Source organism: Fistularia commersonii, chromosome 9, assembly GCF_037954325.1.
Source record: "Fistularia commersonii isolate RoL2024-O1a breed Wild chromosome 9, RoL_Fcom_v1.0, whole genome shotgun sequence".
NCBI lineage: Eukaryota > Metazoa > Chordata > Actinopteri > Syngnathiformes > Fistulariidae > Fistularia > Fistularia commersonii.
The window spans coordinates 11,179,343-11,193,217 of record NC_141292.1 but is presented as its reverse complement, the minus strand read 5'-3'; the positions used below and the strand labels follow the sequence as shown (position 1 = coordinate 11,193,217).

Genomic DNA, 13,875 nt, shown 5'->3' with positions numbered 1-13,875 from the left:
CCTTTGTGGGCCAAATATAATTACAATGCGGGCCAAATTTGGCCCGCGGGCCCAAGTTTGACACCAATGCTGTATGTGATCCTGTGATTGACAGATGACCAGATCTGATTAAACCCTGCCTCTCGCCCAAAATCAGTAGGAGCTGCCCGGTCCTACCGAGATCCTGTGCACATGATAGGCAGTGTACAGAATAAATCAATGAATGAATTTGAAAGAAACCAAACTAATGAACCGACGAATGAATTAATGGTGTACGAATTTTTCTTAATTTAACATTTTAAAATAAGGACAAAGGACTATTCAGAAAAGGCATCCATCTAAACATAAGTTCAGAGATGTAAAAATACTGTTACTGCTACAAAATACTTAAGGATAGGAATGAGCATAAAATTCATCTAAAAGCTATAAAAGCAAAGCAGAGTCATGTGTAGTTGAAATCCTTGATCATAAGGGCTTCCATTTTGTATTGCACTGATAAAAAAAGTGGATCCAAAAAAAAAACCATAAAACTGGAAATACCCGCATCAGCGTGTCAGCTTACCGAGTCAGAATCCGTAAATAACACGGCATCCTTGAAGGCAAAATTTGCACCAACAGCTACCAAATTATTTGAGAAGAGAGAACAAGCAGTTTTGACTATGATAGCAGCTCTAGTAATGATTGCATATCATGAATTTTGAGAAAGTGCTGGGCTTATTATACATCATAAGGATTAAAGATCAGATGGATAGATAGATAGATAGATAGATAGATAGATAGATAGATAGATAGATAGATAGATAGATAGATAGATAGATAGATAGATAGATAGATAGATAGATAGATAGATAGATAGATAGATAGATAGATAGATAGATAGATAGATAGAGTTGCAATGAAAGTATAGTACAAGGTCAGGAAAAGGACTGTATCAGTGGCAAGGACTTCTCAAAGTGGTGACTTTTGCTGTACCGTATACAAGAAAGCACACACTCTGAATTTACAGCTGCGAAAAGGGGACAGAAAAATAAACAAGTCACACTGACTGGAGGGACTTCATTGTGTCTTAGCGGGAGATAATTAATATGTGGCGAAGCGCAGACTTGTTGTGACAGACAAACATTCCCTGCCCAAAGGGGTCGAGCAGACGAACAAAATCGCAGAACATAGAAGGAGACAAAGAACACCTCCTGCTGCGCCCCCATCTTTGATCGTTACGCTGAATTATTTCACCGCCTAACCTCGGCGCGCCACTGAACATGACAAAATGCTGGTAAATGCGGTAACAGCGCCCTCTTCAGGCGTGAGCACCAATTGTGGCATGCTGTCGATTCTCTGCTAATGTCAGGGCAGCAGGGACACAGCATTGATTCAACTTCAAGTACCCTCATTATTCTAAGAATGAAAGATGACAGATTAAGAAGTAGGTCAAGTTGGAGGCAAAGGAACTCTTTGCTTTTAGATATGGAGAGGGAGTAAAAAGGTATGATGGAATAGAACTTTAATCGTAAAAATGTACCCTATTACTTATAATTTTCGCAATAGCTCGCTTTCATACTTCATAATATCCTCCTCCATGACATCACACCACACACAACCTGAAACAACAGCAAGAATTGTTGTGCTTCTCACCTTCGTAGAAACCATCATCATCCATGTTGCCGTACACGTACAGATACTTTCCAGCCACAAGGGGGAGCTCTGCTTCGGGATGTTCATTTGGTCCATCATAAGGGTTATAACTGAAAAGCGGAAAACAGTTACTTGCATTTCAGCAAATCCGCGCAGCTTACTTCATCCACAAAAGAAAAAAAAAAAACAAATGGCTGGGAATTGGTTGGTTTCATGCCATTTGATGAACCAACTATGGTTCCGCATATGGCTCACCTGTATCGGGCAGTGCAAAGGCGAACCTGGCCTGTGTAGCGAGGCTTGGACCTGGGCGATGGGCTTACCTCATCCTCCATCTGTAGATTGACAACAGAAACAAGAAAGGTTTAAAGTACTTTTCAATATAGCTCCATAGCTATGTGTCAAAAATTGCATTTTAAAAGAAAAGTGAATGATCTCATTGCAGAAATTATAGCCGTTACATAACGACAATCCACGGCTGTTTTTTTCCATGCGCTTTTATTTAGAATCCCTGACATGAACTGAAAATAGTTCATTATGATAAGACCTGCTGGCTATCCTGAGTACCTGAGCCATGATTTCTTCGAAAAGACATTGCGGTTAAGTTTTTCAAATCAGTTTTTCAAATCGAGCAAGTCACCAAAGCAAAATCCGGTGTCATTAAGAGCAGAGCATGTTCATTTAACAAATACGATATGATTCGATGTGTATCATATACGTTCATATGATGGGATCGGGGGACTTATTGCAACTGGGATCCACCTCTGATAGGGTCAGCTGTTGAGGGCTGCAGGAGCAGGCTGTTGTCACGGTACTGGATTTGACAGATGGCAAGCCAAGTCTCTCGTTGTCTCCGGACCGTGGCGGGCAGGGCAAGAACTGTGAGATCAATAGTGGCGTGTTTGCCCTGCTCACATCGCCTAGGAGACATTGATTTCAATAACAATTAAAGAGCAACTGTCATTCTCGCTGTACCCATTTGCCTCTCATTGCACCGCTATTGATCTCCTGTTAAATCAAGTGTGCGGCAAAAACTCTTCATGGCAACAGCTAGCACAGCCATGTCAACATACAGTATGTTCAGAGGGGATTTACTCTTAGACACTGCTGATGACAGACAAACACACACACACACACACACACACACACACACACAGAAATGAAAACAGTGGGTAAACACAAAAGTGCAGTCAGACAATGGGAAATAGGAACAACTGCATTAGTGAGAACCAGCTGGTTGGTTTATAAGTAATACCGCAAATTTGTACTAAAAGCCTAAAAAAAAAAAAGGCCAGTCCTGTATCTTTCACAACTAAAGCAAGAGATGGATTTTCAGAAATCAGAAATGTAAACATTTCCAGCCCTTGGCATCAAGCGTATGCGACTTCTTCACTGATATGGATTTGTTCACCAGCTCTGCAGGACAAACCCTGTGTTTTCAGATCGCTAATGTTTAACATCACATTCACATCATACAGTGGGTTTAGGATCAATAAGGAATAAGCTCAATGGAATTAATGGTGTCCATCCCCAGTTAAGAATGAACGGATCTGTTTTGTGGATTAGATTTCTAATTCATTTTGTTTTGTTTGGTGAATGCTTTTCTCTAGACTGTGTGTTTAGATCACACGTTTTTGAACCGACTGCGACATAGGAAAGCGCACTGATCGCTCACCAAGAGTAAGATATAATAATCATCACTACAACATGATTGAAGACAATTACAACCAAGACTTAAAATGATAAAATGCAAATAAAATGTCATAAACGGACAATATCAGTTGACACATAGTTTTGAGTAGTCTGGCAATCAGTTGTGCCAACGAACCTACCTTTCTTGAAACGACTCTCCGATCCTACAATGATTTGTGGGAGTTTCCTCTCAGGTGAAAGCAGGAGCTGGGTTTTGGACGTCGGATTAATTTTCAGGATATCCAAATGATCCGTTCGTAAACAGAAATTCAGCAGCTCTTTGGGCGGCTGGCGGAAGCATTCACTCTGCGACCTGCATTTTTGCTCCAGGTCACAAATCTTGACCTTGGATGGACAACAGAGGGGGGCATTAAAAGCCAATACGAGGGGGGAAAAAGAAAAAGACAGGAGGAAAAGATTGAAACAAAGAGAGAAATTTACTCCTAAATGGCAGCTACTAGTGTTCTTGGAAGAATTAGAGGATGCCAAAAGAGGCACCGATAACATTACAGCACCTTTTTTTTTTTTTAATTTGAAATTAATTAAATTATATGGAAGTGTCGAGTCGTCTGCCCTGCTGATATATAATATTATATTGCTGTCATTTGGTAACAAAATCCACCAAGACATAAATAGGATTGATCTGGGTATCATATGCATGGCATTATGGACAAAATATGGGTGAATTTTAGGTCTGAATTGTGCATAGAGACAAAGATGTTTGGGGCAACAACATGTAGAATTCAATTTGCAACAAAAATCCAAACTATAGATTTTTTTTTCTTTTAAATAACAGAAATCACAATGGAAAATAAATACCTTATACATTTTGTCCTTTTTGTTCTGTTCAGACAAACAAAAGGGGGGTGAAAACAGAAAGAAAAGTAAAGACAGGAGGGGAAAAAATAATGAACAAATAAAATACAATGAAATAACACAGCTGTAACTGAAAGAAAGGGAGAAATAAAGAAACGAACCATATAGATCTATACACACTATACACACAAACATATTAGTTGATCGAAATGAAGTACAAAAAAGAAAAGACAAAGAACAAGAAATACGGAATAGCTCCAGAGGAGAGAAAGCTTTTGCAGCACTAAAGTCAGCTTGTAATTTTTACTCGACAGACAGCACAGTGGGTTTCTTTTGTTTTTTTCTCTTGTTTCATTTAGTTTTTGGGGTTTTTTTGCTGATGCATACTAATTAGTTAAAAGGATGACGGGGCTTTGAAATAGACTTTTTAAATCAGTTCAGTGGAGAAATGACCATTTGACAGCAAAAATTCCTGCAAAATTCTTAATATATACCTAAGCCAAACTCGGCCTGCTTGCTCAGTAAAACTGTACTTAAGCGCTTCGGATGGATAATAACCTGACCTCACTTGAATTGCACTCAAACAAGTCTACATCTCATTGTCACGGCAACAGTGAATTGAGACAATCATTTCAACAGGATGAGTCAGCGATGGGCAATCTTGAAGACAATGATGAAATGAAGTGAGTTGGTGGTTTGATAACATGCATATGTATGAGGAGCTGAAGGTCAGCCTGGATGCAGGGAGTGTGTGTGTGTGTGTGTGTCGGTGGGGGGGGTTATCATTTACAAATACTGGTAGAGGAATAAAACCTAAGCAATTTTTTTTTTCTTTCTGTTTTTTTTGTCTTGATATATTCATTTGATTTGATTAAATGTATCCAGGTGGTGAAGACACGCTGACAGATTCCTTCTGCCTAATTTGTTCCTGTTGTTTGTATTTCAGGAAAAGATAATAGGTGACGCAGAGTGTGTTGGGTGTTTGGGGGATGGGAATAGCAAAAAAAAAAAAAAAAAAAAAAGAATAACAAAGAACTTTTCATTTTTCCCACAGAGTCTTCATCCTTGTTCAAATAGTTCAAAACACTTTCGTTTATTTTCAGTTCATGGGAAATTTAGTTCCGAGTCTTGCAACGGTTGTAACTGATGCAATAAAGAGGAGGTATAATGCTGTGATTGATTGCTGCATTAAATGCACGGTCAGTACGTACGGTTAGAGTTAGCATTGGGGTTGGGGTTATGGTTACAGTTAGGTTAGTAATGCAGTGGGCTGACTTAGTGATCAGCAGGGTGAAGTCTGCATGTAGGGATGCCTGCAATATCCCTCCTTAAGCCTTTTCCACTGACCGCCCCTGATGGGGTCCAGGAAGCAGCTAGTAAGTCTTCTGCTGTCAGTGCATAGCTTCCTCCTCACCAAGACTCTAACTACGCCTGCTTGTGTCAGCCCTAGGGGACCCAGAGAGATCTCAGAGCTGCGATGGTCCCCAGAGCTGCCTGTGCCAACCACCGCCCCACTGCCAAGTGGGTAAACGCGATAAGGTATGATGGCTAGGGGAGTAAAATCTGCAGACGGGGACAGGCAATAGGCGGAGCCCAGCAGACCGGACTACCGGCAGTCCCCTGCGGCTCGAACCGGAGCGAAGGTCGTCATGAGTTTCTACTCTACTAGAGCGAAGAATGGTGGACTGCGGACTGCGAACCAACAACCTCACCTTAAACTCTTCCCTTGCGCAAGCCCCTTGCTCCATCCACCCCACCCCTACACCCCAAAAGGCCCTGTGACCATGTGGAATGGCGGTAGGCACAGGGCAAAGATTGGCTGGGAGTGCCTGGCCAAACCATGCACACAGATGGCAGTGGAGTGAAGTGGCATCAACGTCAACAACGTTGACCACCTCCAACCCCCCCTTGGAGCATCCGTCATCATCGGACATTGCAAGGACATAATTGTGCGATAAACACTGCTAACAAAATAGAAGGCTGTTTCATTTGGATAACATGTATAATTTTGTATATTATTTTGTTCAGGGTACAGTTGACGAGTTTAGGGAAACACCCGTGTTTTTCTCTTTGTGTTACTTACCTTCATATCCGAATCATTTATTCTTAATGACGGTTTTTGACATAGGTTACAGCAGGTAGAATGCAATATGCGGTCTGCTTTCTTGCACATGAATTATAACCCCGTCATTGTAACCAAATCAATCTTGCATATGTCAATTAATCAAGGTCTGTTCCTTGCTTCTGACCCGTCTGACTAAAAACGCTCATGTTTTCACCGAGTTAAGCAGCTTGTGGATAAAAAGAAGTCAAAACACAGAGTCAATGACAAATCCTTGACCTAATATATTTGCAAAAACATTATGTCACAACTTCATCCATCAATCGGGCAGAGTTTAACTTCAATAAAGATGACACAGAGCAAAGACGCAGTCTTAAACAAACACCGTAGGCAAACTTTTAATAATCACTATTAACCTGTCATCAATAGTGATTGAGTTAAAAATCTGAAACACAGATAATACCAATTTGAAGCTATTATATTCAACACACTGAGCTTCCCGATGTCTGTCTACGCTATTTCATCGCAAGCGCTGATCACGGCCGGACAATTATTGCACATCCAAAGCAAAATCATACATCATTATTTTCATTTTTGTCTTGGGCTACCACACAGCATAATGGGGAACGGTGATATGAAATGTCTGCTTGACACTGATGAAAATTAAAAATGAGACTAAAACTTTCTGAATGATTTAGCTTCAAGGTTGCATTGCCATGGAGCATATGGTGCAGCTGCCATCGTCCCATTTATTCAGGTATAACAATATATTACATCTGCACTGGTGCCATTCCCTCAAACATGCACAAAATGTAGATTAAATACCAGAGTGCTCTTCTCCAAATTAAAAAAAATATTCACGCACATGTATCTATGAGCATACTATAGACTGTCTTGTTTGTATTGTGCACTCACAGCTAAACTACCTATACCTCGAAACAACAATGACGTAAAACGAGGTAAGCAGCCTTGTGTGTTCATGTCACTGTACCTCTAACAGGTGCAAAGCTCGCTCATGGTCTTGGTCAGCTTGAACCCGAGCCTGCGAAGAAACGCACAGAAACCGGCGCTGACAGCTGACACTTTGATCACAGTTCATGAGGTCAAAGGGACGACGGGCGCCCGACAAACGCTGTCGACCCAGCGCTCGAGCGGTTGGTTACAGCATTTTAACTTGAAGAGATGTATGGCAGGGATGTGACGAAAGCCCGTATGTGGAAATCTCTGTCAATCTGCATAAAGATACGTATGACCAACTTCTTATAGCAAACTGTTCTCTCTTAAAAAACGGTAAAACTTGAATAAAACTCAAGAAACCATTTTACATTTGAAGCAATAGCTTCAAAACTTTCTGGTGGTTATTGGTATTTTTGAATGTATTTAGGTTATGATCGGAAATAATTTAACAGACAAGCGATCAATAGCGTTAACATCGATTCTGGGCGAGGCTTGAAAAATCTACAGGATAGAGGTATGGATCTTATGCTTGGGTGTAAAAAGGCCTCAGCAAAAATTAACCGCGGTAGTTTCCCCGTTTGAAAGAGGAAAAGGAAAAAGCAAAACTGGAATGAAGTTGCCTAATTAAACCGGAGGGTCTTTTCGTGGTGCAGAAAGTTCATCAACAAACAAAAGGTAGGACAACTCTGGATCGCAGCGTCGAGCAGCGCGAATTGGTATTTCAACTGCATCCGATTCCCTCGTGAAATTTGGTGATTGTTTTTTCTTTATTGGACAAAATCTCAGCGGTGGTGTTTTTATCCCCTTTTTTTTTTTTTGAGGAGGGGCGTATTCACCAGGGAGAGTGATTCAGCACAAAACGAACGGCTACCAGCAGATCGATAACTGAACTCGGGAGTATTGGCACTGAACATCGGTCCTCCCGCACAACTAGTGACCCCCGAGAGTTATATAAAACGCATGAAAAATAAGACCAATTTCCTATTTTTATCCACATGCCCATACCTTTTGCAGCTGATTGATCTCCTTCTGCTTGCCGTGAAGTGCCTCCAAGGCGTGCTCATGCTCTATCTGCAGCTGCTGCTTAAGCTCAACCGACTTGTGCATATGCTGTGGAGAAAAATGTGAGAAAGAGGATACGGATTTAGTTACAGTCAACACTTTTAACAGTTCCCGAACTAATTTTGTGCAATGCAGACCCATCACATATGGACAAACAGTGAAAACCTGGAACCTAAAATGACTCAACTGGTATTAATCTAGGATGTACGGTACTCTGCATGGTCAAACCGTCCTCATGTCAACAACCTGTGAACATTCTTGAGTCCAATTCACTTGGATGGCAGTTGCTTGCAAAGTGTATTGCATTCCATGAAAACCATACCGTCGCTAGAAGTAGAATAAGTTCAATTTAAAGTAAAATAAATTACATATCTACTGTATACTCCTCCCTAACGCAGATAAAACCGGAACGCTCCGTCCGCACCGAACCCAAATCCATCCTCGCCCAAATTAGCCGAGTCATGACTATATAGTGTTCAGCCACAGAATTATGACCAGCAACCACATCTCGCAAGAAAGAAAGAGTTAAATCCATAAGACGTTTCTGCCAGCTTAAGAAGAAAAGACAGCTTAGAGAGCAGTGGCATTCATCATTTTCTCTCTGTGTTCTCTCTTCCTTGAAAAAAAGAAAAGCCTCTTTACCTCCCGGAGGGGCTTCGAGGTGTCCTAAGCAAGCAGCCGCTGCTTTGCATAATCAGGGGAGAAGCTCTAAAGCTTCAGAGGCCGGGGCGAGCGAAGGGAGCGCCGCTGTGGAGTTCCCGAAAACTTTTAATCGTTTTAACCTGCACAGAACCAGGGAGGACTCGGCCAAGCGGGAACACAAGGTCCGAGATGACCGAGGTGACGCGGCCATCGGCTCGGTCTCCCGAGATTTTTGTTTTTTAAAGCGGCTTCATGATAAAAAAAAATGTTCTACCTCAACACTGACGTTACATCCACGGTTCATGAAAATGGAGAGCGGAGATGAAAAAAATGAGAGAAAATGTCTGTTTGTATGGTTTAGCATTTGGACAGTCTGTGGCCACGACACTGGAAAGTTGTGCCGTTTTTCAGTCCAGATGTAAAGAATTAAAACGCAGACTTTATTTAAACTGCTCTACCACTGGCACATTCTGAAATATGCATAAAATCAGTTTTAGTCATCACTATTTAAACATGTGCTATGTATAAAATGATTTTGAATCTGCATGTGTGTGTGTGTGTGTGTGTATGTGACCCTAGATTCATAAATACATTTAGTATAGACCTAAGATGCTATATGATCCCTAGAGGACAAGGCAACCTTATAACAGTCATTGTCAATAAAGGAACACTAATTTAAAACATTATTCAGATTGGATTTCACAGAATTACCACTGTAAATTTGCAATAAATCCAAGGATTGGTTTAACAATTTTAATTAAATCCCTGTCATAAATCATATTATGGAACTGCCCACAGTATCAAGTTGCTTATTTAGTCTTGCGGAATTGATCTAACCTTGTAATAAGACTGTTAAACAATTACTCTGTATGCTTCCACAGATTAGCACTCGGAAGGAAGGGAAGAGTGGCAACGGCTCTTTGGTAAGTTGGAAGAAATTTAGTTTTGCTTTGGTCGGGAGTGATCATTGTTCATGTTGCAGGAAGCGGGTATAACTAACCGGAGACGAGGGAGGGGTGTCCAGGATGGCAAAGTTCACCCCTTCAAGATCATGACGGTCATAAAAATTCATTTCTTAAGAGAAAGCTGTGATGATACTCCTTGTGCATGTGGTATTCCAACACAAGGATTATTTTGCTGCTCCACTTCTTTTGATAACTTCTAAAAACAAAAGTGCCACTGCTGCACTTTACTGTCCGAGTTGAAGAGCCCTTGTGAAATAAATTAACTACATACTTTTTTTAACGCTGTGTTTTCACCAACGTCTCCGCGGTCGTTCCCCTCAAGACAAAACCTGAGTTATATTCTCTACATGGACTCAGCACCCTAAAAAAATCTATACACCATGAGAAAGTGAGGAACCTTTCCCGGCTGCGTTCGGGGGGCAGTTCAGTTTGTTCTCAGATGCGTATCTAGTTTTCTCAGATATCCAGAAAACATACAATACACTGACTGAAGATACAGGAAGGTGAGGACTTGGAACAAAAGAGGCCGGCACACTGACAATATAAAAACACCAGCTTTTGACTCAACACTTCTTTAAAATCTGCAAGCGCACAAGCGACTGGAGTTGTGTATAAAAAAGTTTTTTTTTTCATTGTAAAATTATAGGGATACATTTAAATTGAATATCTTAATCAAGCAGACCAAAACTTTTCTCAAAATTCTGGTTTGTAGGTAATCAACTAAAAGCACAAGATAAGCCGCAGTACATCTGATAACTGTGTTTCTGATGCCAAAGAGATTTGGCTCAGTTTACCTGATTTAAGGACGTAGTGAGAGAGGATGTGAAGTTAGTTGGTGTGAGAGAGGAGGGTACAGAGAATAGGGTTAGATGGAGAAGGTTGATTCGCTGTGGTGAAGGGAAAAACCGAAAGGAGAGGAAGATTTGCGATAGATCTCTCACCTTGAGAACCTGTTCCAGGTTCTCCACTCGGTCCTGAAGTTGTCGCCTCTGCTGCTTGACCACGTCTCTCTCCTGGCTCACTACCGCAAAAGTCTGTCTCAGCTGGTCATAATCTGACTGCACCTACATGAAGAGAGACCCCGGTAAAAATAAAATATCGGTAAAATAAAACCCAGTAAACCAGGGGTGGGCGATTATTTTAGCTGGCGGGCCACATTTCTTGTTTAATTTTTATGCGCGGGCCAACTAGGTATCATGTAAACTTAACAAAATGAAAATTGCAATTTAAATATAATCAAATTTTTGGGCATTTTATTTCAACTTTAAAATCATTCACGATCTTATAAACGTATCGACATTATTTTGTACGCAATCATCCATGCAAAATCAAACAAAGGGAAAAAAATAAACAGTTTCTAAATTCAATATTGATTGAAAATACTTATTGAAATATTCAAAGAAAATAGTTTGGCGGGCCCGATAAAAAAAAGCAAAGCGGGCCGCAAAATGCCCAAGTCTGCAGTAAACAAATCCTGGCACTGGCGAAAAAAGCAGCAAAATTCGCTTTTACTTTGGTAGTTAAGTGTCATTATGTAGCAACTGTTGTTTTTATATTAAAAAAAAAGGATAACATTTGTCCTTGCAGAAGACCTACTTTTTACACTTACAAATACAGACAGCATTAATTTCTGACTGCGGGGCTGATTGAGGGTTCACCGTCAGAGGAGAAACTCATCAGCACATTTCCATTTAGCCTGGATGAGACAGGGCTGCTGACTTGAGCGTTATGCCTCTCGCGTCATCATCAGTCAAAGGCCTTAAACTAAGCTGGTTCCTGTAACGACGGCCTCAGAGGACTGAGCAGCAGCATTCCTCACCGCCGTACCAGTCATCTCATTAAAAACGAAACACACGAGCTTATAAAAGATTATATTGTGTAATCAAAGTCTTTAAAACTAGATGGCTGTGAAGAAAAACTTGATTTACCGGGGAGGATTTTATGGCTAGGGCCAAGAACAATTTGAATTTTATCACAGGGAAATTTTAAAAAAGCGACCTCTTTTCTCTGTGCTTTTATTTTTTTTTTTACCTAAAAAAGGAGTGTTTGGGTGAGATTTATGAAATGTCCATCTCAAAATGAATAGCGATCAATTTCTTCTGACAGAAAGTACATCTTCTGTTTCAAGATGCATTTATCAGTGCAATTATTATTATTATTAATAGTCAATTATCAAGAGCCCTGACAAAAATCCTCCTGGGCAAGAATGATTTATTTGTATTGCTTTTCTTGTTATCTTTTATCAGCCCAGCACTTGTTTATAATCCCCTCCTTTCTCTCATCCAAATTTTTATCAGTTCTCTCTCCGCATTCCCATTTATCACTCAGACCAAGACATTTTGCCAGTGTTTTACTGCAAGCGCCCTAACATGCCGGTCGTATGCATTCATGGCAAATATCTGACGGGACTGGGCGCCATCATCTCCTTTCTTCTCGGTCCCCACCTTGTCAGTGCACAGATGGCATCTTTTATTGTGGCACGCTGAAGCAAAAGCTCCACGCTGATTCCCTGGACACATGTCAAATTTGACCCCTCTGAAAGTCACTATTAGTGCCAGAGTGCTAATCGCCGACAATCACAGACAGTTAGCGTCTCGGCCTGGGCCTGGGCCTGGGCCTGTGTGTGCGTGCATGTGTGTGTGTGTGTGTGTGTGTGTGTGTGTGTGTGTGCCACTTTGCCTGACGGTTGACTGGGGTGGTGGGAAAGGAAAAGGTGCCACAGCATGTACCACACAGACCGTTTTCAGATTACATAGAAGGCCGACCTCTAAAAGTACAGCCGTCGGGTTAAGACGACTTACGTATGTTCTGCATGAAATATGAGAAGCAATGCATGATGAAATGTGACAACAGTTATTAGGATTTGTTCTGTACACATGCATTTTAGATGACAACGCTGAGATTTGACAATTAAGAGGATATGCATTCAAGACAAATTGATCACGTCAGGTTTACAGTAAATGATATAAGTGTGATTAATTAATCAAATGAATCTATTGAAGAAAAATGATGATCTAAATACAGACAGTAAACTTGTATATCAGTTTTCAGTGCAACTTGTTTGGTGAGTCATAGATCGGCAGTGATCGGAGGTGGAGACAACGTAACATCTACTGCAGCCAGAGCTGGTGTGAAAGGTGGACCTCTACTTATCGGACTCTCTCATATGTTTAGCATTGGATCCGAAATTAAGCTCCTGTAGAAAGGATGGACTGTCGTTTTTACTGGAGTTGCCGAGGACAGACTTGGAAAATCCGAATGGTTTGCGTGGGTGAACTAGGAAAATTTGGAGGAGGATCCTCTCCGCGAGGTCTTCAACTACTGAACATCCTGCATTCAAATGGAGATTTGGGACATGCAACCTGGCTGGTCCGTGTTCAGACTGGTCAGAATGTAATGAGTGATTGTTGTGATGGCAACCAGAAAACACCCTGGTGTCCAAGAGCAGTGAAAGTGGTTATTAAAGTGAAGAAGGAACTGTTTTTTTTTTGCTATGGATGACCCAGGATTCATCCGTACTGCTGATGAGAAAAAGAAGGCGAGGAGGGGTGCAACTTTGGTCATCATGGAAACAAAACCCTGGGTGTTGGATGAGATTTGGGGAAGCCATGAAAAATAACTTTCTGGTAGCGTCAAGGATATTCTCGCAAACTTTTAGACCGCTGAGGAAAGAGATCTCCCCTCCGTGGAGGAAAAAGAACAGGAGGACTCTAATAAGACTTCAGTCATATAACTGGTAGAGGTTAATGAAATACTCAAGAAGCTCCTCGGTGGGAAAACACCGGGTGTGGATGAAATGAATCCAGAGAAGTTGAAGGTGCTGGGCATCACGGAATTGTCTTGGCAAACACCCCTCTTCAGTGTCACATAAAGGTTGGGAACAAATGAAAAGGAGTCACTTGGGGTGGTTCTGGCATGTAATAAGAACATCTCCTGGATGCCTCTTGTTAGAGGTATTTTGGGCACATCCACCAGGCAGGAGGTCCCGTGGTCAGAACATGAATAAGGGATTATATACTGCTCAAAAAAATAAAGGGAACACTTGAACAACACAATGTAACTCCAAGT

General features: G+C 41.2%; 1 protein-coding gene across 15 annotated transcripts in view; it reads right to left on the bottom strand.

Moving 5' to 3' along the window:
• The window catches only part of LOC147231218 (RIMS-binding protein 2-like), a 73,974-nt gene that overhangs the window by 20,943 nt on the left and 39,156 nt on the right, over positions 1 to 13,875 (bottom strand). For 7 of the 15 annotated variants that reach the window (XM_086152472.1, XM_086152477.1, XM_086152479.1 and 4 more), the window contains exons 1-4: positions 3,444 to 5,154; positions 2,374 to 2,531; positions 1,867 to 1,946; positions 1,612 to 1,721 (exon numbers count right to left, since the gene is read on the bottom strand). In XM_086152472.1, coding sequence (XP_086008598.1) covers positions 1,612 to 1,721; positions 1,867 to 1,946; positions 2,374 to 2,531; positions 3,444 to 4,314 — 1,219 coding nt within the window. In that variant the 5' untranslated portion in view covers positions 4,315 to 5,154. Of the gene's footprint in view, positions 1 to 1,611; positions 1,722 to 1,866; positions 1,947 to 2,373; positions 2,532 to 3,443; positions 5,155 to 7,172; positions 7,224 to 8,143; positions 8,249 to 10,748; positions 10,872 to 13,875 lie in introns of those variants that run through there. The other 8 variants (XM_086152476.1, XM_086152475.1, XM_086152478.1 and 5 more) reach the window with 3 other exon arrangements.